General features: G+C 41.3%; 1 protein-coding gene across 3 annotated transcripts in view; it reads left to right on the top strand.

Moving 5' to 3' along the window:
• The first annotated feature begins 262 nt into the window (after positions 1-262).
• Positions 263-24,096, top strand: part of LOC148325925 (netrin-G1-like) — a 66,880-nt gene continuing 43,046 nt past the window's right edge. For 2 of the 3 annotated variants that reach the window (XM_088311835.1, XM_088311832.1), the window contains exons 1-2: positions 263-385; positions 8,698-9,204. In XM_088311835.1, coding sequence (XP_088167961.1) covers positions 8,959-9,204 — 246 coding nt within the window. In that variant the 5' untranslated portion in view covers positions 263-385; positions 8,698-8,958. Of the gene's footprint in view, positions 386-693; positions 1,002-8,697; positions 9,205-24,096 lie in introns of those variants that run through there. The other variant, XM_088311834.1, reaches the window with a different exon arrangement.

Raw genomic sequence — 24,096 nt, 5'->3', positions numbered from 1 at the left:
CCTAATTGTGTGTCTCACACACATTTAAGCAGACATAACATACATGTAAAACTCAATCACAGCCGGGTGACCTTCGAGCTTTTGGATAGAGACCCCCTCCCTAGCCACCGACCCCCTCGCACCCACTGTGGCATTATTAGCGACCTGTCACGGTGATGCTTTGGCGCCCAGCGAAAGAAGAGAGGAGGAGAAAGAGGAGGTGGTGAGGCATCCACGACTCCTCGCCGTGAGGGAGGGGGTTGATGGTGGGGGGGGGGGGGTGAAGCCCACCCAGCCAGCATTGACTGCTGCACCCCGGCAGTGTGCGCTGCAACGCGGTTGGCCGGTGATTACACCCCCTCGTACCCGGATTATTTGACGGGCTTCACCTTCATACTAATGGAAGGTAAGACGTTTTTTTTTCTTTTCTTTATATTTGCAACCTCACCTTTTTGTGTTCATTCGTCCAATTTTGCGCATTTTAACCCCAATTGCACGGCTTGAGTGTAAAAGCATGCATCTTCGCCTCGTTAACTTTCATTTCGACTCGGCTGCGGTAAATTGTGAACACGGCGTCGATAGGTGCGTAATTGGGCAATTAATCAGCTTTTAAAATGACAAGCGCGTCTCTTGTGAGTTTCTATAAGTTTTAAGATCATTTTTTACGTAATTTAGCGGCAGGTGTTACCTTTAGGACCCGGCGGACACACAAAAAAGGGAGAAAAAAGACGGAGACTGCCTCAGTATTTTGGACCGCTGATAACATCTCGCTTGATTCTCTTCTGCAGTGCAACAAACTGGAAGTCTAATCTTCTTGATTAGAAATTATGGACTTTGACGTTCAAAGTATTTTCTGTTACGACGACACAAGCGACAGCATTCTCGCAGCATAAAGTGCCTCGGAGTCCGCTTGCACTTCTCAGCACGGCGACGCGCGTCAGAAATGCTGGAAATATGTTAAAAGTTGCAAAAAAAAAAAGAAGACAGAATTCCGTCTCGTCGCTGTGCATAACTTGTTGAACGTGAGTATTTTCTCCACTTTGTGGCTTTGGTGCATCCCAAATAATGATGTTGGTATTTTACGCACGGTGAATTAATTAAAGAGGTCAATTGAACTAAAACGTCTGGTTGGATATGTAACGCCTATTTTGCCAGAGATTCCGACTCCTCAAAGGTGGGGAGCCCCCCCCCCCCCCTTTCATGTTCAGTTGCTATTTCACTTTTTGTTTCAACATGTGTCTTTACATTTTTGGAAATGCGCAACCTGGTAAAAAGAAATGATGTAATTTAGGAGTGTTCATCAACAACACCTGCCGACTCCCCAAAACGCACTCACTCACTCACTCACTCACTCACTCACTCACTCACTCACTCACTCACTCACACTGAAATGAAATTGGGTGCTCGTGTCCATCACGACAGGACACGCAAAAAAAGACTCAAGGATCCATGCCCTAAATTCACAAGGAAGTGGTCCATTTTGGATTGATGTAGCCATTTTTGGGTGAATTCTAGGGATCGGATGCACTTTGAAGAACTCCTACTAGCCCCAATCAGAAAAATATATATATATATTTTTTTGTGGCTACGTCGACTAATGTGGGTGGAGCATGTCAAAATGGAATGATCAATTTGAGGATTCGCCATAAAAAAAAAAATCTGGGTGGGAAGGACGCATGAAAAAGTCTCAAGGACTAATGCCTAGAATTGTACAAGAAGTCTGCAATTTTGGTTTGAAGCAGACATCCAACCATCTATTATCTGTACCGCTTCTCCTCACAGGGGTCGCGGGTGTGCTGGAGCCTATCCCAGCTGTCTCTGGGCATTAGGCAGGGTACACCCTGAACTGGTTGCCAGCCAATCGCAGGGCACACAGAGACGAACAATCATCCGCACACAGCGTTCAGGGAAATTTCAAATCTCATAACCTCCAATGACGAAATCCATGCGATTGGAAACAGGTATCGAAGACAGATGGGTGATGCTATATTAAGATTTTTTTCCTTACACCTACATCTAATGTAGGGGGTGCATTGTGTCAAAGTTTGATGATCCGTTTGAGGATTCATGAAACGCATTTTTTTTTCTCCCAACTTGTTTGGCCTGCATGCCGTAGGTTCAGAATCGCTAATTCCATAATCTTTGTCCAATTAATATGATTTGTGTATTGAAAGTAAGGCTGGATGATGTGTGTGTGTGTTTTAACAGTCAATATAACACAAATCACATTTTTTTCAACTCTTAAATGTTCCCTGTTTGTTTTACCTGTTGAATGAACTACTACTGTTGCGTCTAGCTGCTTGATGTGCATCAACCTAACTTGGTCTGGTTCTATTCACGCCACATGATTGGTTCAGCAACCCGTTTTATTATTGGCTACTTTTATTACCCGTCAAAAGATGGGAAAATGCAATTGTTGACTCCATCTCATACTGTGCGTACGTCGTTCGGGGCTAAGAGATCGTTAGCTGCTAAACTGTGAGACAGAGAGAACCACGGTGCACTCTGCCATGTTGGCGGTCTCACGGACCTCAGCCACCATCGCCTCCCCGCGACCTGCTTATTTCTTTTACTATGAAACATTTTATCGAATATATTTTCTATCAATGTTATGTCTCTCTCTCCTTTTATTTTGATTTATCATAGATCACTATGTCTCTATGTTTTCAACCTGAGGTTCGGTGCCTTAAAATGGTTTGCCAGTGCAAAATTTGAGGGGTGAAATTTTTTGCAAGTGTTCACGAAGCCCAAATGATGTGTTCTGGTGAGGGTTCGTTGAAGGTCGCAAACGTTCTCCAATATTTTTAAGAGTTTTTCTTGTTGCATGGAAATTGCGACCTTTAACGAACGCTGACGAGAACGCAACTTTTGTTACCATTGCGAACACACGAACACTTTCACCCCTCAGTGGAATACGGGCTTTAGGAAAAAAACAATAAGTAACGTAAATTAGCCAAATGTTTAGTCTGTAATTCATATCGTTATCATTGTCAATGTTAAGGGACCAAGATATAATTATTTTATCCATTATATATATTTTTTAATATTGACCAGCCACTATCTGAATTTTCTGCCGAAATATCAGATTCGGTATCGGCCTAAAAAAAAATCCCTATCAATCTGGACTGAATATATACAATATGTGTTTCCGCATGTAAGGAGGGTAACAATTGATTTGGGCACAAAGAGGGATGGGCAGCTGACAATCAGCTGACTAATTTCACTGCTAATGTGCTGGGCATACGGCCATTCTGGCTCGCCACATTCAGATAATTAGATGCGAAGCAGGAAAGTGACAATTGCTATAGACCTATAAGGAGGGCGGCCAGGGACTTTTCGCTGTTAAACATTAAATATTATGATTTTTATTATACTCATTGCAGGGCCTTTTCGTGAGCCATTCCGCATGCTTTGCAGTTTGACGCATCGAGATAATTAGACGCATGTCAACGTCAGCGTCTGGGACCGAGTCAATTGCTATAACACAAACAGGTGTGGGGAGTGATTCGAGGCTTTAAAATTTAACAAGCGAGTCATGGCCCCTGACAGTGTGCGTTCTTGAAGGTGTCGCAGATTTGCGTAATCAGAAAATCTGTGCCAGTGTCTAGGACAATTGCTTCCAACACAACCAGCGTTGAGCAGTGAGTCTCGGCTGATAAAACACATACGCAACGCTCACGGTCCCTTGAGTGTCTGTTCACACAGACGTTGCGGCTTGGCGCATTCAGATAATTAGATGGGTAGTGACATCAGCAACAATGTCCGGGACGGAGATCATTGCTCTCGGTGCAACAGGGCAAATTGGGCAGCCGGTGATTCTCAGCTGTTAAACTTCACCTATTCGTCAGGACCTTTTATAGTGCACATTGGCACGGCCGTTGCAGCTTGTTGCATTTCGACAGCTGCATGGGTTGCAATGACAGGTCTCAGGCGTTCAGTCTCTGTTCCGAAATCCGGCAAACTCACAGGTGGACTTCAACCGCCCACAATCCCGCACAGGGAGCCGAGGGGAAAAGCCTGCTTGGATGTCCAGTGTGAAAGATTCTCCTGAGTTATTTACTATTTGCGCTGTCTGTCTGTGTGATTGCATGAATGTTAGATGAATGCCACTTGGCATTTTCTTTTTTTTTTTTGCGGTCATCGGAGAGAAGTAGTGCGTGAATAATGCAGGGTGGTAGCAGGGTTCCTCACGTTGTCACCTCTTCCTTGCAAATGGAAAGTGAGCTAATGTACTAAACATTTGGATTATTTTTAGTGCTTCCAGAGAAGTATTTCAGCAAGGTTGCTGCTTAAACTAACAAGGAGACATGGAAGAGGAGGAGGTGGCAGTGAGGTGTGGGGGGGGGCAACAGAAGGAGAAAGACAATCACAAACATGTGCCAACGCAGACAAGCTAGTGCCTGCCAATTGATCCCGCGGTGACTCATATTGGACGATGGGGCTGAGGGCGCCTGTTGGCTCCGACGTCCCCCGGCATTATGACAGCGGCGGCGGCGGCACAGACTCGTCGATTGTCGAGCCTAGCAGGTGTTCCATACAAAGATGAGTCACGGTTGGAATGGCTGAACAATGGGAGTACTTAATTTGATTTGAGATTGATTCAATTTGTGACACAGGTGTTTCAATCAGTCAGATGTTTTGGCTTCCAAACTCCCCCTGTTGGTGTGAAATGGAACTACGCAACAAAATCAATGCAATACAGCTTTTGATAGCGAATTAAGTTGATTTCCGAGTTCGAATAAATGATTATTAGATTAGTTGACAACTAATTGATTGGCAAAATAATCAACTACTCTTTTAATAATCAAGTAATCGTTAAGTCATTGTTAATTTTAAGAATTGTCCAAATCCTCGTGATTCAAGTCTCTCGACCTTAAGAAATCTCAGATTTCTGTCGATTATGTTTTGTGTTTAACCACAAGAATACATTTACAAAAATTTGCTTCTACTTTGGAAAACACTGAAACAAGTAATTTAATTAGTTTGAAAGAGGTGATATTGTTCAATTGTTGCTTAGTTGTTTTTTTTTTTAATCACTAAACAATATCAAATAAACAATCAGAATTGGATAACGGAGATAATCTTTTTTGGAATAGACTATCTCCAAGGAAAATTTTATTTGATTATTCAATTAATCAATGGACTAATCGATAGAACAATCAATTCTAAATTAGTTACGAGATTAGTGATGATGTACTTTTCCGCCTTCTCTCTGCGATCTGCGTGCACTCACATCCAACAACGAGGCACTCTAAAGTGGCCACGGCAGCAAACTATTAGAAGGGAAGATGCATTTTCATAAAGTTGGCATAGCATGCATGTCACATTCTCTGTCGCCAACGAAAGCAGTCAATCCGTATGCTACATGAGCAGCCAAGGTCCAATTTTGATCATGGTATACGAACGCAGCTGCTTCAGAATGAGATAAGCGGCTCCTTCTTCTCCTCTGACAGAAAAGAAAAGTATGAACATAAGGTGGCCGGTGTTTCTGCTACATTTTTGGCTAATCCTAAATGCTATTGCTATCGTGGTTCACAATTCAACACGAACGTTTAGGAACATATCTCTGAAGTCAATTGTCCTTAAATGCCACTTTCAGTTTACACTAATCCCCAATAATCTCAAATAATATTACAAATTCAATCAGCGGTTGAGTGAACAGCCACCATTTAAACTCAGCGATGTTAGATGTGTTATTTGTAGGTTCCAACCGATTGTTGCTTGAATCTGGTGGAACCCAATGATCAGACGGGATTTCATTGGCATGCATTTAGACGCCAAGAAAATCAAAGGCATGTTTTTTTTTTTTTTTTTTTTTTTTTTAACAATTGAAGCCAATAAACACACTGTGGTCGGCTTGTAGAAGCCGACAGAGGTTTTTTTTTTTTTTTTTTTTTGGCCGCCCCCTGATTTTGAAAACACATACACGTTTTGAAGCTGTGTGAACCCCCCCACACACACGCGCACGCACACACAAGGCGGTGTTTCACTCGCTTGAAAAGGAAACGAGCGACTGAGTGGGGAAAGGGGGGGGCTCTCGAGGTGAGGTGGTCATCTAAAATCCCTCCTCTCCTTGCCTACTGACAGCTGCTCGAATATTGATGACTTTATATTATAGAATCTGACCGCATCTTTTTCACCATCAAATGACTTGTCATGAGATTCGACTTGCCACTCAGTGTGAGGGTATGGAAGTGGATGTGGTATGATTTAACGCGACAGCTCGCCAGTTATTCATGATAAATGTGACCTTGCACAATAGAAATAAACAGGACATGTAGAAATCATCCAGAGCGCACTCAGTCATCCACAGGAACATGCACATCTTGAATGTGCTATCACATAATTAAAATGATCTTATCTCTAACCTGTTATTCATGAATACTGCCGCTGGGCACGATAGAAATCAATATGGGTACTATAAATAATACATTGTGCAAAAAAGGTATTTTTCTTTTGCATTATCTAATGAAAGAAATAAATGATTTTGTACGGCAAAATGAGTAGCCTCTGTGTATTCTTAGCTAATTAATTACTATTTTATCATTTATATTTATAATTTTTAGTGGGCAATTGGTTGGGTTTAACATTCAACAATATAATTAGTAAGCATTTGGCACAAATACATATTAATCTAATCAAAACTAATCTAATCTAATATAGAGGAACAGAACATTTTGAATTTAGGGCCATGATGGCGAGTTGCTTTTTTTCACCTATCCACAGATAAAAAAAAAACATGTTTTCAATATCTTTAATTGTTTTTTGTTGTTGTTTGGTTTTGTTTTCTTGTTGGTGGTGGAGCCAACCCACACTTTCGAGGAAAACACATTGGAGGCAGATCTGCGCTTTCTGGAGAAAAGTCCATTTCCCCTTCTACAATGCATTTCAGTGGTTGTGAATTATACACGGATTTTGTCTGCGAGTCTGGTTCCTATCCCTTGTAAGCAGTGGGTTCACTTTATTATTATTATTACTAATAATAATAATAATAATGAACATTTTCATTGTGCACCTCCACTGATATTGGCAAACAAAAGCTCAATAATTTGCAACAAATGTTGATAGTTTGAGTTTATTTTAAACAATGTTATTTTTAAGTGTTAAATGTTAAACATGCATAGGGGGAAAAAAATCAGATGTAAATCAAACTTTTCCATCATCCATTGCGAAACAGTGGTCAGAATTTGCGACCAAGAATGCCACATCCAGGTGCACATTACCAATGAAAGTGGGAATTTTACACTCCGATACGCTTACACAGTCATGAAAGTAGATCATCTCATCAAAGAATGAGTGTCGGACAGCATTGCAGAACCACGATGAATACTTGGATTCTCATATGCTGACACCTGTCTTTCATCTCCCATTTCAATCTCAAGTTGCCATCAAAGCAATATTGCCTTGGTAAGCTCCATTTGCTGCTGCTTATTAGCTTGCCGTGTTCCCTATTAAATAAAAAAATCAGATGGGCTTGGTGCGATTGAGAAAGCGGGGTGCAGCCACCACCCGGCACCCTGCTGCCGGTACTTAATTTGGCTGCCTTTGTAATGAAAGTCAGACGTTATGAAAGGCAGGGGGTGCCTTCCCATGATGCCTCCTCAGATCAGAGGCTGACATTTACAACTTTTTTTTTTGAAGGCGCATATTAACATATCAGTCGTCAACATCTCATCGTGTTCGTCAGCACAGTTGTATTTTTTTGTATTTTAGCCGTCGTCGTGACTTTGCTGCCGACCGCTGCCAGGCGCCGTTAGCGGTTAGTCGTCTTGACTGATGACTTGTGATGGCTCCGCCGCCAAAAGTACAATCCCTCAAAGAGAGCATTTCTGTCTCGCTATTTGACTTTAATATTTCCCCAAATGCCTCACGAGGCTCGGAGGGCGGCGGCGGATGGCGACGAGGCAGCAGTTTGGAAAAGCAATAAGTTAAATGCAGTGACTTGGGCAGAGGGAAATAAGCCCCGTTGTATGAAAATCACAGGGAGATTGGGCTTTGCGGCTCTCAGGCTCCACTTGAATTGTATACTCTGATTTGAAGCCTGGTTATTACAGAGGCGTACACGCGTGAAGCCATGGAGGGCGAACATCAAATCAATTTACTTTGTCAGATATGACATCATGTGGGGCCTGTGTGTGTGTGTGTATGTGTGTGTGTAACATGCATGTTGCAATAAATATGGAACATCTGACCCCCCCCAATGTCACAGTAACAGCACAAGGAGATGAATGCTAAAGTATGACACCAGTCTATTTTTTCTAAAATAAATATTTAATTTATTTATCAAATAAATTAATGAAATCATCACAGAGGATGGATATATATATATATATATATATATATATATATAAGGACTGGCAAAATTAAAGTGTTGAGATTAATCTGAAAAAAATTAACTCAGTTAAATATTTTAACTCAGTTAATGCAGTTTGATTTACATAATTTGCAGATGAATAATTTTCAGAATTTGCAAATATTGCACCATATCTGTACATCTTCAGCACATCATCTCAGAACAAAACAACTGTCTCAAGTTACCACTGGGCCTCTCAAACCAACACTGCTGCATGTTGGACAGTTTTGAGAAATATTTCTAAAAAAAATAATTCAACGGTCAATGAATACTTTTATCAATCATAATTTCAATGAATATTCATGTCCATAATCGTCCTGCCCGTTATGTAATTTAAGTCTTTTTTTTTTTCTTCCGGCCCTTAGGACGGCGCTGCCTGTGGGCCTCAAACACCAGTGCGGTGAGCTTAAACCGCCACATCTGACTGCCTCTTTGCACGTCACATCTGGCCGCTGAACGGTCAACCAGTCGACACACTTGTTGGTCACACCTCGAGAGGCCTTGAGCTTAATCACGGAAAGGATGCTGCGGCGGTTGACAGCATTGTGGCTCATCTAAATCATCCTGAGACGCATTTTTGTGACTTTCAACAAAAAAAAAAAAGGGAAGGAGAATTCACCTCAAAGATGATCTTGAGCATTCTGCTTTCCCTGCATGCCGTCTATGGCGGCGTGGCCTACGCCATGCAACATTATCCCGCAGCCTGGGGACACTACGACGTGTGCAAGTCACAGATCTACACGGAAGAAGGTCTGGCGTGGGACTACATGGCCTGCCAGCCCGAAGCCACCGACATGACAAAGTACCTGCGCGTAGCCCTCGACCCGCCCAACATCACATGCGGGGATCCGCCGGAAACCTACTGCGCTCTGGTAAGTGACGAGCTCGCACACGGCCCTGATGGAGACGAATGAGGATGCCAGTGTGGCGGGTCAGGGGTACACCAGGCAAAGTATTGTTGCCCGTAACGGAGATTAATGAACATGTCGAAGCTCTGAAGTGCCACATGGGCAGTTGCACACGAGTTACACAAAGCCAGGAAAGATAGTGACCCCTCGCTGATTCACCAATTGGATATTTTTCAGTACAACTTACAAGTACGTTATATTTGATGAGCAACTCACCAATTCAAGCGAACAGTCATGCCGTGAATTGCCTCCCAAACATTTTGCTTTATCGAAGGTCCAATTTTAGTGGTGGATTATATCGTTAGCAAACAAGAGTATATTAGAAGATTCCATAAAGACAGCAAAGATGTAAATTTCTCAAGATGAGGCAAACAAAGGTCTGGATAACTCATGGCAGTGGTGGAGGTTACCAGATAGTAACAGATACCAAGTGAAGACAAAACATTTTTTGCAAGGTACACTACCGTTCAAAAGTTTAAGGTGCCTTTTTTTCAATGATTACATTAAATTAATCAGAAATACAGTTTAGACATTGTGAATTTGTTAAAAAATATGGACATTTCAAAGTGAACCCCAAACGTTTAAACAGTAGTGTAGACTTAAAAAAAAAAAATGACGGTGTCACAGAGTTAAAAATGTAATAAAACGGCTTGAATAAAAGGTAAAAATTTGTGTTTGGAGGGCTATTTAAAGGGATTGATAGGAGCCTGTTCCACTGACCACGAAGCAAGTCTGCATGTGTTCACGCTCACAATGGCGCAAACTCCCGCTTGTAACTGCGTGCGCCTGAGAATATTCCAAAAGAAAGAGAACTTCCCAAGCGCACAGTTAGACCACGCTTCGTGCAAGACTTGCGTTAGCCATGCAAATAGGGGCCTAAATGTTTTAGGGGTCATACTGTGTTCTATATTTTTAAAACTATTAATTTAAGAAATTAGAATAGGGAAATCAAAATGGGGAAAACCTTTGCCATTCGTTACTGGGTTTGGTCACCCCCGTGAATAGCAAAGGTTCAGGATAAGAGAAATATTACTCTGTTCCCAAGTCAAAGTGTCGTACTCATATAATTATTACTGACTGAACACTTTTGTCACGCAAACAACGGGAACGCTAACATACAGCTCGATAGTAACCCAAGTACAGAAAGTCGGAATAGTGAAGGTTTTAAATCTTCCAATGCTATTTCTAATCAGAATTGCTAACATGCTAACAGTTTGTATGCTAACATACTATAGCAAGACAGTTCATTAAAAGGATAGATTTCAAATCTTTCTTATCTAACTTTTTTGGACATATTTTAATGCTGAAAGCTTGCATGATGGCAGCATTTTTCTAACAACTTGGATCCATAATGTGGATTTTTATTTTCCTCTTTGTCATCACTGATAAACACAAAAAGCCATGTTATAAAGCACAGCGCTGCTGCGTATTACAAGGAGCATCGCTAATAAAGTGCTTGACCTTAAGAGCGTCTTATTGGTTATTTAGTGGCTAGTGTCAACTGCCGAGCCACAGGTTGCGTTTATCTGCACTCCCAATCAAAGATGGCATCGGCGTCGGGGAGCGCAGAGGCGCTTAAAACACGCTTCGAGCGAAGCCCCGCTGAGGGATCCCGCTCGTAAATATTTACCAATTAAAAGCGTTTAAAAAGCAGCGCGTTGGTGCTGGTGGCTCCAGATGGCGCTGAGACGTTTAATGCCACCTTCGGATGGAGCAAGGGAGAGAGAGAAAAGGGACGTGCTGAGCTTTACATCAAAACAAACGGCGGACAAAAATTAAGTGGCTCCGAGCTTTCGCGGGGATTCAAGCGGCAGCTTGCGGTGCTGCATAATGATGAAGACACAGTGGAAGTCCTGTCAGGGGAACGAGAGCACAAAGTGGAAACCTACCAAAATAAAAGCAAAAATGGCAGAAGAATAAAAGTAAATAAATAAAAATAAAAGCCCTTTGTACACACAAAAAAGGTCAATAAAATATCATAATAATTATTATTATTACTTACTATTTATGGGAAATTAATTAGGAATCGACCAATATAAAACAAGTAACGGTAAAAATCAGATGGACTCACTGCAAAAAATCCGAAAGAACGTCCTTCGTTAGGGGTCATCCAGTCAGTATGATCCATTTTTCAACAACAAGCTCATTTTATGGATTTTTTTTTTTTTTTTTTTTTTTTTTTTTTTTTTTTTTTTTTAAATCGGGAAAATTTTAGCTTTCATTTTCAATATTGTCACTTTGTTTAGGAGAAATCAGTACAAAACTAAGGAGTTTAAAAACGCTTCCTGGTAATGAGAAGTATGGCCACGCCCCCTCCCTGCATGTCTTGGTGGGAGTCATGTCAGTCCACAATTTGTGCATTCAAAGTCATTGTAAATATGTTGCAAATAATGTCAAAATTACGGGACCAATCGGGGACATCTCAACTTATGCTCACTTAGTCCTCTGAAAACATCACACAACGAATATGTTCCAAGGGGCTTTTCGCAAGGTTAATAGCTCATAGGTCGATATATTACAATTTCATCCATAAGCGTTAAATTGACTGACTTATTTCACCAAGGCCACTCAGTCCAACACCACTCATCCAAAAATGACGCATCCAGTGCGGCCACACTCGCCTGTGGAGTCGGACTCCTTGCTGGAGCTTTGGTGCTCTGGATTTTTAAGTCTGTCCATCCATCCATCCACCTTCTGCACTGCATATGCTCATGAGGGACCAACTTCGGAATTTCTTGATGAACTACTCTCTGGTGGTCCTGAAGCTTGTGTGGCATGTTAAAAAAAAAATGAAATACATAAAACACCTCCAGGGCTTGTCGTTGAGGAGCGTGGTCATTACGGGTGCAAGTGGTGGCGGTTGATTTTGTTCTACTTTGCGAGTGAAAGCTAATTTCTGCCTTGAGCAGTGCTGTTTTTCCTTTAACACCACAGCAGCCGCGAGGGAGCAGGGTGAACTCCATGCCTGGCTGCTGGCAAAATGTTCAAAAACTACAACCAGTCGCCACCGGGGTTCGTGTGCGCATTCATGCTCTTGCCCGCTTCAGCCTTTGTCAGTGAAGAAGCGACTGGCACAGTGTTTTTAATTTTGTGGAGGTGATCATAAGCCGAGCTCCAAAAGGGGGAGTGTCAATTTGTCATAAATTTCATACCACAAAAGCCCTTAAATCACTTCAGTCTTTTAAGGGTTGAATTTTAGTACTGATGTCATTTTTATATGCATGCTGTAAGGACCGCTTTCCACCCGAGGATGGAAAGCGGTGAGGGTGGACTCTTAAGACGCTGACAAGGGAAAATCGGGGTTGAGCAAGGGTTTATTGTGACCGACAGGTATCAATCCAACATCCAACGAGGCAAGGTAACTTGCAATCGAATATAATAATAATTAGGGTGTCTATAATTACAGTCGTCGGGGGACGATAATGAAAAACGCTGGAGGAGCACTCTCACACCAGGAAAGCAAAAACGAGAAACAGAAAACGCTTGCAACGCAAGGAAACCGAAAACGACAATGGCTTGCCACCAAAGGGCAAGGTGAATCCAAATACGAAAACGAGAACGAAAAGCGAGCCGAGAGTAGCTGGAAGCAAAGGTAACAAAAACACGCAAATACAACACACGGAATAAACGTGGCGAGAACTATAGCGAGGGCACATGAACAAGAGCAACGGGGGTCCGAGCTACGTGGGTCAATAATCCGACGCCCACTCAGCTGTAACGAGAGCAGACGGATCGTGACACATGCCCATTATATAAGTGCCAACGCTAAGCCGGATCAAGTGTCCCTTTAAATGCAAAAACCCAGTCACTATACATTGAAATTGAAGTCCTCCGTTCATAAAAAGCTGGCCAATGGCTCTTCGTTGAGTGTACTTTTGAGGGAGCATGAGGAAAAACAAACCTATCAAATAAAAATAGCAGGACAAATGCACGACATCTTTCAAAGAAGATCTAAAGCAAAGTCTCTTGTTGACAAAGTCCCATTAAGTCAAAAGGCAAAGGAACAAAAATAGGAAGTAGGAACCCATCAAAATGAAACCAACATGTATGACACCTGCAGCAGATCCAAATCAAAGTCTTTGTACTCACAAAAGCTTCATCAGTCCTGACTCCATTTGACAGTCCTATAAATGGCACAAAAATCCAAAGTCAAAATCGAGCAACAATAAACCAGAAACAGCACAAACACTCGAATCACAAATGATGCAAATCAAACTAATGTGTATGCAAAAACTCCAGAAGACAGTGAAAACTAAACAGGAAGTAGCGACCTACCAAAATAAAAGCATGCACAGCATAAACCGACTCAAATGCACAACACCCGTCACCGAAGATCCAAAAGCCCTTTTCTCATAAATAGCTGGTTAAGCGCAAGCCAGGTTATTGCTTTGCCTCACTTAATGATTCGTAAAGTGCGGTCAGAGAATCTTGGATGGATCGTCACCCTGCCTTGTCTCCACTTCCCGTGAACGTGTCTAATTTGGGCGTGTGTGTCTGCTGCTTGAAATAGTCATGAGGTATGGAGTCCGCCATGGAAGGGCTGTTTAATAATGCAACAGTGCTGATCTCAAACAAATGCGGCTATCAAACCAACACATTTTTCAACGCAAGTGGAGACTTTTTGGTGTTGATTGACCACTCATTTGCCTTCAATGGCTTGGACAAAAGATGATTGCTCCTTCCCAGGGTCTTTTAGGGAAAAATATTTTTTGACAAATATATATGCTGATTTTTGTAAGATTATGAATTTTTGACCTAAAAAATTAAACTATACAAAGTTATTATGAAAAAGTGATTGTGAGATGAAACACGTTTTCTTCTTTTTTATATATTGTTTATCTTTTAATAGTAGCTATACAAGTGCATCATTTAATAATGTATAATTTGCAACATTTTTTGCAATTTTTTTTCAAGAATATTCAACTTGTTTTGTTTCTGAAAATATGCAATTATATTTTTGGAAATTTTGATTTAGTTTTTTTTTAATTACACAACTTATTCTTTGAACTTGGATGTCCCCAACGCACACAGGGGTGCTTTGACAATATTTTTTGTCAAGGCCAGACAGTTTTATTTTTATAGCACTTTTCATACAGAAGGTAACTCAATGTGCTTCACATAAGCAAAGACACAACACCTGCACGCATTTACGAAAACAAGAGTTAACAACATTCAAAAGCAAAGCAGAGGAAACAAAAGTATCTTTAAAAAAAATACTAAACCATATGTTGACAACATTTAAACACACAAACTTAAAAAAAAACATTTCAAAGTACAGAAATAAAACTAAAATATCTAAAAGAAAAAATGGTTTAAAATTGTTTAAAGTTTTTACTCAAAGCTTTGAAAAAAAAGGAATTAAAAGCATTTACACTTGGGGCTGACTTCACTTCTGCGGGCAACTTATTCCATTTATGTGCAGCATAACAGCTAAATGCAGCTTCACCATGTTTACTTTGAACTCTGGGCTCCACTAAAGAACCGGAGTCTGAATCTCAGATTTTATTCCAATGATTCAGAGGGATTATCCCACACTGGTGTGATATTTACGAATGAAACACCACGACGTCCACCATTCCCCTCCATCAGATTCACCCAAATCGCATTAGACCACCTGTACTGCAAAATAGACCACCTTTTAACCGGTTTAAAATTCTGTCTACTTTTTTGGACCAAACGCACCGGTGGGCGAGGCAGAAACGCCCACTGGGGCGAAGGCCGTCTACCAATTTCACAAAGACGCCAAACTAGACCATTACCCCCGAGGCTACTTAGTGCGGCGGCACGCCAACATGCACAACCGAACTATGGTGCAGTGGGTGGAAAACCGATTGACTTTGGTAAAATGTGTTAATCATTTACGCAAATGTTTCAGCAGCTGATTACTGGTTTTAAACTGTTGCTTTTTTTTTTTTATTTGTTAATTTGTTTATGTTACTAGTGCACCACTTTAATTTCCCCTCTGGCAATAAAAGGATCTGTTATATTTGTGATGCGCATGGCAGAAACGTTTTGAGTTTACCAAGCCTATATAGGCTTTTACAGTCGTAAGTGACAAGCAGAATGACTCCCTGACATGAGGGAGAAGTTAAAAGGGGCAAACAAGGATACGAGCCTCTCACTTCTGGAGATCCGTGACTGGAGATGAACCAAGGAACGCCGGCTTTGAGTTAGGGTGCCGTCAGCCTACGCTTTTCCGCGTCAGGCGCTTCTCTTTCGGTATCGTTTGAGTCTAGCTGGGCGGATCCTTGTAATACAGCTGAACTTTATTCCGTTCTCTAAGAATGGATGAAAGAGCGGAGGCTGGCAGTTGGGTACATAGTCCCCCCGCAGAGGCTTAGGGATGGAATCACGAGATGAGAGCCGCCGCTAAGCCGCTGGGAGACTGCCACGTATTTATTGTTCATCCACTTGGAGAATGGCTTTTATCTGCTTTTTTGCAAATCAACTCTTCATTCTTTAAGTTTGATTGTTTTCCGCATCAGCTCACCTCAGTGGGTGGGGGTGGGGGTGGGAGTGGGGGGGGGGGAGGGGGGTTCGCGTACCGGTGGTGAGCAGTGTTTACACCGTCGCTGATATTTATCGGCCTACTTTGATGTCTCCCCGTCTCAAAAGAAAAGAGGCATATTTCCTCAGGATTTAGCAGAGACCAAAATAACGTTAATCAGGTGGCCAGAGGCGGCCCATCCAAATAAATGTTGATCCGCGTCTGCTGGGAGCATCAATCAGCAAGTGTTTCCTGCGAGGTGATAAGTTGTCAACAAACGCTTTGATTTTAGCCATTTAAGCAATTAAGATAGGCAGAGTTGGAAAATATTCCTTCAGTAATGGCACACGTTTTTTTTCTAAAATGAAACTTGGACAAGTTTTGCTTGTAAGATGAATGGCATTTTCACTCAAAAATTTACAACTTCATTTTTTAATTCTTGAAAGATTGCAACTCTATTTCTAAAAAAATATGCAACATAATTCACAAAAACATTTTGCTTTATTCACCTACAAAAATTAAACTTTTTTTTTTTAAACAGTGTTTTGGAAATATATTTTATAAAAAAAAAAAAAGTGTCCATTCTCATAAGGTTAGGGCATTTTCTGAATGACAAAACTTTGTTGTAAAACTTTTTTTTGACATTTTTCTTGTTTTGCTCAAAAATATTTAAAAAAATTATTTAACTTTTTTCCTTGGAAAAATATAACATCATTCAGGAAAATGCTTTACTCCGTCCTAACCTACTAATCTATGCTTTACTATTAAAATTGGAAATATTATTGTACCATAGTTAATCCTACCTGTAGTAAATTGCCTCGGTATCGTAATGAAAAATATTTCATCCGAATAGGAATGAATCATATCAGAATGCAATTGTTCTTTGTCTGTATGTTTTTCAATTGGAGTTAACAGTGGCGTCAAATGTATTGTATTTACTGTCTGACAAGGTGTTGTAATTGGTACAAATCGTATCGTTTGATAATGGAAGTGAATTATACTTGTATCGGAATTGAAGGAAAGCTTATCGTAATACTATTTTACCAGAACGTATTGCATGGTTCATCATCGCATGGTAATTAGAGTGCATTGTAGTTTATATAGTAAGTTATTGTGTCCGAGTGGATCTCATCATATCGTATCACATCCAGGATGAACCGAAGTGTATCGTGTCTTTATTAGAGTGTATTGTATCGTAACGTGTGTCACATTGTAATCAGGGTGCATATCATTGTGCCAGTATGGATCATAAATTGAGTCAATTGTTTTAGATCGTATTCAGATTTTGATGAATTGTGGAACGTATCGTTGTCATTGTACAGAGATGGGTCCCAAAGTGAGGTCAATGCTCATCTAAGCATATAAAAAAAAAAAAAGAAAAATGGAACCCCGCCCAGTTATTTTTATGATGACGGGGTCACATCCTTGCTCCAGAATGTCACACTTTTAAGTGCTCGCTAAATCAGTTAGCGATGGCCCTCTTTTGGCCGTTTAGCGAGTGGAGACAAGGCCAGATTCACTCATCCGTGCGTTTGTTTGAAGACGGGGAACAGTTGGTGCGTTTAGCGTGCCGTCACCCCGCTGCCCTTGACTCTGTGGTGAACTGGCGCTGCCCGGCGCATCATCGCCGCACCGCTGCCCGCCGAGACACCACGGTGACATGTGACATGGCCCCCGACGCCAACAGGGGGAGGCAAAGGGAACCATCATTTTACGCTTTCACTCGCCTGCCACCGCTTTTGTCTGCCACCTCGCTTTTTAATTTCCTTGTGCCTTGTTTTCTGTCAAGTGATGATGCATAATATCCCAGCCCCTGGTTGGGCGTTGTGGATGAGGTGAGCAGCTTGACAGGAGATATGTCGCCATTATTGGAAGGTACGCGTGACAGGTTAATTCTTGGCGCGTTGTAAATACGAAGATGGATGAATTATGTATGGAGATAGCAGAGAGGGGAAAGTGATGAGTGTGTGTGTGTGTTTGTGTGCGTGTGTGGGGGTGTGTGTGCTTTCGGGACTGTTTCACACACACTGCTTTGCTCCACTTCCATAGATTTTACTTTTTAAAATGCCCATGTGTCTTACTATTTTACTAATTGGTGTCAATGTAATTACGCTGTTTCACAAACTAAAAGAGTAGCTAACAACGTATAAATGTCTGATTTGCATGTGCATTCCCGAGTTGTTTCTCTCTTATTGGTGTTTCCCTTTCCAAAACTAGGAATTCAATCACAGCTCTTTTTTTTTTAAATAGATTTACATTTGCACATCTTACAAAAAAAGAGCATTTTTACAATCAAATGCAACAGACCAATGTATAAGCAAAATGCACATCTTCAACAAGAACGACAGAAATAGGAAAAAAAATAAAATAATACAACCAACCGAATACATGAATAATTCTGTAGTTTGACTTTTTTTTTTTTCCAATCACAGCTCTTTGCATCAGACCGACATGCAATGACATCACTTCCAAAATGGCTGACAGGACGTGGATATATTCAAACAATTTTTAATACTTCATATTTACACCAGTATTTTAACTACACAATGTTGGAATTTCAGGAAAAACACAAAAACTATACGGTAAATTGAACATGAACTCACTATCTTCTTGTTCCTCTGTAAGGTTTATATTTTAGATCACGCAAACAAAAGACACATCTCACCCGCATTCCCTGCTGTGCGCAATTATTCAAAGGCAATCCTCTTACTTCATCTTGACTCAGACGCCTTGCCGTTTGCCGCGAAACACTCACATCGTCTGGCGGGGAAAAAGCCTGGCGCGAGTGCGTCACGGCTGAATTGTGCTTCTCACACTTGGCTAATTTGACATTTCAGTGATGAGACAGACGTTCCTCGACAGTGGCCATTATTCACACACTTCAATCAGAGCGTGTTGCATTGGTGATACTTTACAAATTAATCTCTGACATCCCCGTGCTGCTTAGAGTTCAGTTTAAATGGCACATTAGGACAGATTTTTCTTTTCTTGTTTTATGATCGCCAATGGGTAAAAATAACCCATCAGCCGATAAAGTGTACGTCTGGCTGAGGTATTGTTGGGGAAATGCAGCATTATTCCAAAGTTTGATCAATATCTGGCATTCCCATTTTTTGTGTTGAATCTTGTTTTTGCCAACGTTTTGGTTTATTTTAAGGCACGGCGCCATGATTGGAACAGATGCAACGTCATTACTGGGCCATCCAGCTGTTGGTCTTAAGTGATAAGCCAGATTGCTTACCTATGGATGTAAATGTGCCTTTACTTATTTCTTATTCTTGCCGTGAACGTGGCATCAAGACTCGGATATTTATTTATTCATTTAAACGGAAAAGATGTAAACTGACCTGCGTAACAGGCAGGCTTCCGCAATCGCATGCGGTGGCTCATTATTTACTTTTATTGATGAACCATATATATATATTTAACCTCTGACAACCTCAGATATACCTTAATAGATCATTTTTCGACAGGGGAAGTCAACTCCAAAAAATTCTCAACAAGAATATGTGCCTATGAAGCCCCGGAAGTCAAAACTTGGCATTCTGATGAATATTGTGTTTGCGGAAAATGAGTTATGCAGTAAAATACACCCGTTTTTAGCCATCTTAGGTGGCGGCCATTTTCTTTTCTGTCGACGGAAAATGACCACAGTTGTTCAAGGCTCAGATAACAACCAATCATAGCACAAACCAGAAAACAGGTGAGCAGTGATTGATCATTATGTGAGCTCTGAGCAACTGTGCTTTTCAGTCTACAGAAGTGACAAGATGGCCGCCCCCTCCCTGACATGGGTAAAAACAGGCGGATTTTGCTGCTTAACTCATATTGCACAAAATCAATATTAATCAGAAGGTCAAGTTTTGACTAGTCAAGGCACATAGAATATGTTATTGCAAATATTCTTTTGGGTTTGACTTCCACTTTAATTAATCTTTCGACAATAATCATTTTCAGGTGTCATGTCGGTAGCCAATGTCAGATATCAACCGCAAAGATAACCATGGCCCAACATGGAAAAGTTCACATAAACCGTGCGTTATATAAAAGTTTTTTTTTTGTCAACCCGTCACAAATGTCATAGTGCTTGCTGTGTTTTGGGGGAGAAAAAAAGGTCAAGCAGGACGACGTTTTAGATGTTTGCATTCACTCTGATGTATATTTCCAAGAGAGAAATCCTGCAGCGCGTGGAAAGGTTTGAAGCCAGAAACAGTGGCAGGATGACAGGCAACTGTTGGGAGCTCGCTCTCCCCCTCAGCCATCACGTTGTCAAGCCACATCGATCTGAGTGTGCGTGTGTGCGTGTTCGTGTGTGCGGGCCAGGAAAGAAAAGGAGAACTAGCTTTTTTTTTTGGGCAGGATTTTTATATAATGCTGAATGAAAGGCTGACATTTGAGCGCTGCTTTATTCCGCAAGCCGGCTGGCTGGCATTTGAAATTAATAGATGGCTCTAATAACTATGCAGATTGACATGGCGAGCTAGCACAATAGCTGCGCTATTTCTCCACTCTCACTCTCAGTTTCATCTCTTTGACGGCGACAAACGCAATGATTCTCTGGCCTTTGTGAAAGCACTACCAGCAATAAAAAGAAATGACGTTATAAATGACCTAACGGGTGTGACGTGTCATTTGCACTTCAAGTATTTTTCACTGAAAAGTTTCAAAACAAAAAATGGGACTCCCCTTCCTCCCCAGCCGTGAACTTGTCACCTCTGTCTACATAAGAGACACACGAGCATTCGGCGCGGCTTTGGTGCTACTTAGCGTTTTGAGTCTCTGGAGACGTGACAGCTTGTTTGCCAACATCTCCGCAAGCAATGTCGTGTAAAAGAAACCAGACTTAAATTGACAGCAAAGCAGAATTGTTTGCACCCACGGTAACGTTGTGACATATATTGGACATTATCCTTGATAAAATCTTTACAAACACACTCAGAAAAGTAACATAAGCATCGAGAGGAATACATACCGATTCAATTAGTATCGAACACAACCACGTGACAGGGTGATCAGCAATCGCCATGACAACAACAGAGAGCTTGTGTCCTATAGCAAAGATAAAATAATGTGAAAATCTAATTTTATTTTTTCCAACTAAAATCTTGCAAAAAAAAACAAAAACAAAAAAAAACTTATGTATATAAAAATGAACATTCTGGTGGGGGATAAGTGACATGAATTGAAAGTAGAGGGCAACCTCTATTTAGGAATGTCCCCATTAATGAACAATTGCAGTTACAACATTTACAGACATTGTTATTATGAATAATTACGAATATTAATTTATGTGAAGAACTGATGTAATTGATATCTTATATAACTATTTATATCGCGCATTTCACAACAGCTGTAACAAAGCGATTTCCATATGGTGCAATATAAATTAGTCGGAAATTAGAACACAAATTGGAACACATAAACAATGGATACCAGAAGAACAGCAGCTCAGAATCCGGCCAGTCCTTAACCAAGACAAGACCAAGACCATCAAAATGTGGTCTTGAGACCAAAACTGGGCTTGAGTGTTGCAAAACTAATTTAAATTCAGATCAGCGCTCCTCAAGTTTCCATTCACAAGTCAAAGCAAAAAAATAAATAAATAAATAAATCGGACCATCCACGGCTCGTATCTTGAAAACTCATATCTCAAGGCACCATGTAGGGGCAGTTAAAAAAAAAAAATAAGGACGGTATCATCTACTTGCAGTTTTCCGATCTTCATGGCAGGACTCGGAATTGCTGAAATGGATGGCTGTCCCTTCACGTGATATATATTTAGTGCTTCGCGAAAAAATTTGAGCCGGACTGGTTAGCCACTGAACAGTCAGTGGTTTATCAAGTACATCAAATCGAGATCTAGCAAAGAGAATTACAGAGCCGTTCATTAGAGGAACATTGAAGCATCTTATTAAACCTCAACATCAGAGAGACTAATCCCGTACGCACACACACACGGAGTGATACAAATATATAAAGAAGTTTGTCGGTACACACAACTGTTTGTGCCGCTATGATCATGATAAACGGTGTTAAATGCATCTCAGTGGGACTGTGCCACACGGGACAGATAATGAGGCCAGGTGTTAATTAACACACAGCGTTCGCTCCCTTTTGTCTGCAGCCGCAGATCTCAATTTGGATTCACGGGGCAGCGGCAGGGGTTTTCTTATTTGGCTAGGCATCGACTTCAAAGGAGCAGACTTGGAAGCGGTGGCGTCCTCAAAGGGACTGCCTCGGCGAGGGCTACATTTACGTAAAAAAAAGGCCATAGTGCTTGATGTGCGGCAAATGGAAAACATGAACATGCCGCGAGATGTGTGTGTGTTATTTGTTGTTATTTTATGATTAAAAATGTCGACGCCAATAGCGAGATTGCGGATGTCACCCCTGCACCCGACACTTGATGCTCGTCTTTTCATGTTGCATTTGTTTACAGAGTGAAGCCCGAAACCTAGTTAACATTAAATTGACTTAGCGATAGCTTGACTTTATTTTGAAGTTACATTCTTTGATGTATAGGATGGACTACATCAAAGCCAACACCGTCCATTTAATTACGAAGTCCAAAACACAAGACGTCAACATATCATGCCAAACAGACTGCATTGGGGGAATTAATCACTGTATTTAGCTTCGTCTGAGGCTTTTTTTGGAACAAATTACAAAAAAAATACTTCTACGGTCCAATGTACGTTAAGGTTTGGTGCAAGATGCTAAGTGAATGCGTCAACAGAAGTCTTAAAGAGCTTAGAGCTTTGTCACGTAACACTAAATTACAGCAAACCTTATGAGACTTCTCTTTTGAATAGCTTTGAGTTTGGCGATTCATACAACAAATTGCAAATATCGACAATAATGCTTCTAAAGTCTCAATAGGTGCTCTCACTAGAGTCCCAGCAGACACGGCAGCCTCGTTTCAGGCCATGTCAAGAGACGACGAACAGTGTTGGGATGGGCAAACATGACAGACGCTCATCACTGTGGATGCTCCTGGCCAGATCTTCGAACCGTCAAAACATTTGTCACAGCGTTCATAGTGCGACTAAACCTGTAACACAACTTTGGGGCCATCTTTAGTGTGATGGGAGGTATACTATCCCCGGCATAATTTAATTCATCCATACCGATTACAGTTGAACACTGAATGATTGTGGATGTGTGTGTTTCAGAAAGCGAGAGAAAACTGTGTGCGGGAAAAAAAAAGCCCTTTTACACGTTTTAGGACAAGAGATGAATTTGTTAATTAGTTGGCGGCAGAAAGCTAATCATATCAAACATTTATTGAGCAGCAGTGTTTAGCCCACACACGGACACCGGACACAGACTCTGGAGTCGGGCTTCATTTGATTCTGTTAAGAGGCGTTATAACTAATAATTCTGGAAATTATTAAATAAATTATAGTCTCATTCACTCTCATTGACGGATATACGAGCCAAAAAGTATGTTCATTTTATCTGAGCTGGCAGTGAATTTTTAACTCATTCACGGCCATAGACGGGGTAAAGAAGCCAAAAATTAGATTCATTTTATCTGAGCTGGCAGTGGCTGAGTAATCAACATATTGCGATATTGTGAAGGGATGCCCTTCATATCGTAATATGAATTTTCACCCTGCTCTTTTGCTTAAAACCCCACCGGGGAAAACTTTTTGGATGACATTCCACGATTTAGCTCCTCTCCTGGACGTATCTTTCCAAGCCGTGCCATTGCATGAGCGCCTCAAACCTGGGATTCAATATATTGGTCGCTAAACCTGTACGACATTTCTAAGCCACAAACGTTCCAAATACCTTGACGCCGATTCCCGTTGAACAGTTTATAAGGCCCTCGGAAGGATCAACAGGGCCGGGGGATCGTAATACGCCGGTCCTCTAAAAGGATGATCTGCGTGGATGTCATCCATTTTGGAATCTTCCTGACTTTTGAGGAGTTGCTTTTTGGAGTGCGGGGCAAATGGAGCTCGCCTTTTCAACCGATTAGGAGTTTATTGTGTGCCTTGATTGCCGTCTTGTGATTTCATCAAGTGGTGCTTCAACCGTTCGCCAGTTCTGTTGTCCAGGGATCAATTCCCGCTTGGAGGAATATAATAGAAAGAGCGAGACGGCATTTGTCAAAGTCCTTGTGGTGTGTGATTCATGGCAGAAGTGTGGCGGGGAGCATGCACACTTACGCAGGTGTCATGAGGCAGGTTGGGAGGTGTTAGGACGAGCGGGACGGCGAGCTGATTAATCCAGCAACACCTCTGCTTTTACATCCAATGGAAGATTTTTTTTCTTGTAGCCCTGGAGGTTTTTGCAAAAAGAGTTTGCTCAATTCAAAGACGCCTGTGTCGGTTTGACATTGTGCTGCCTGGATCTTGAAGGCG

This window comes from Idiotropiscis lumnitzeri, chromosome 12 (assembly GCF_059441095.1).
Source record: "Idiotropiscis lumnitzeri isolate Australia: NSW breed Sydney's pygmy pipehorse chromosome 12, RoL_Ilum_1.0, whole genome shotgun sequence".
Lineage (NCBI taxonomy): Eukaryota > Metazoa > Chordata > Actinopteri > Syngnathiformes > Syngnathidae > Idiotropiscis > Idiotropiscis lumnitzeri.
The sequence above is the reverse complement of the archived record's forward strand: the minus strand, read 5'-3'. Positions and strand labels throughout refer to the sequence as shown.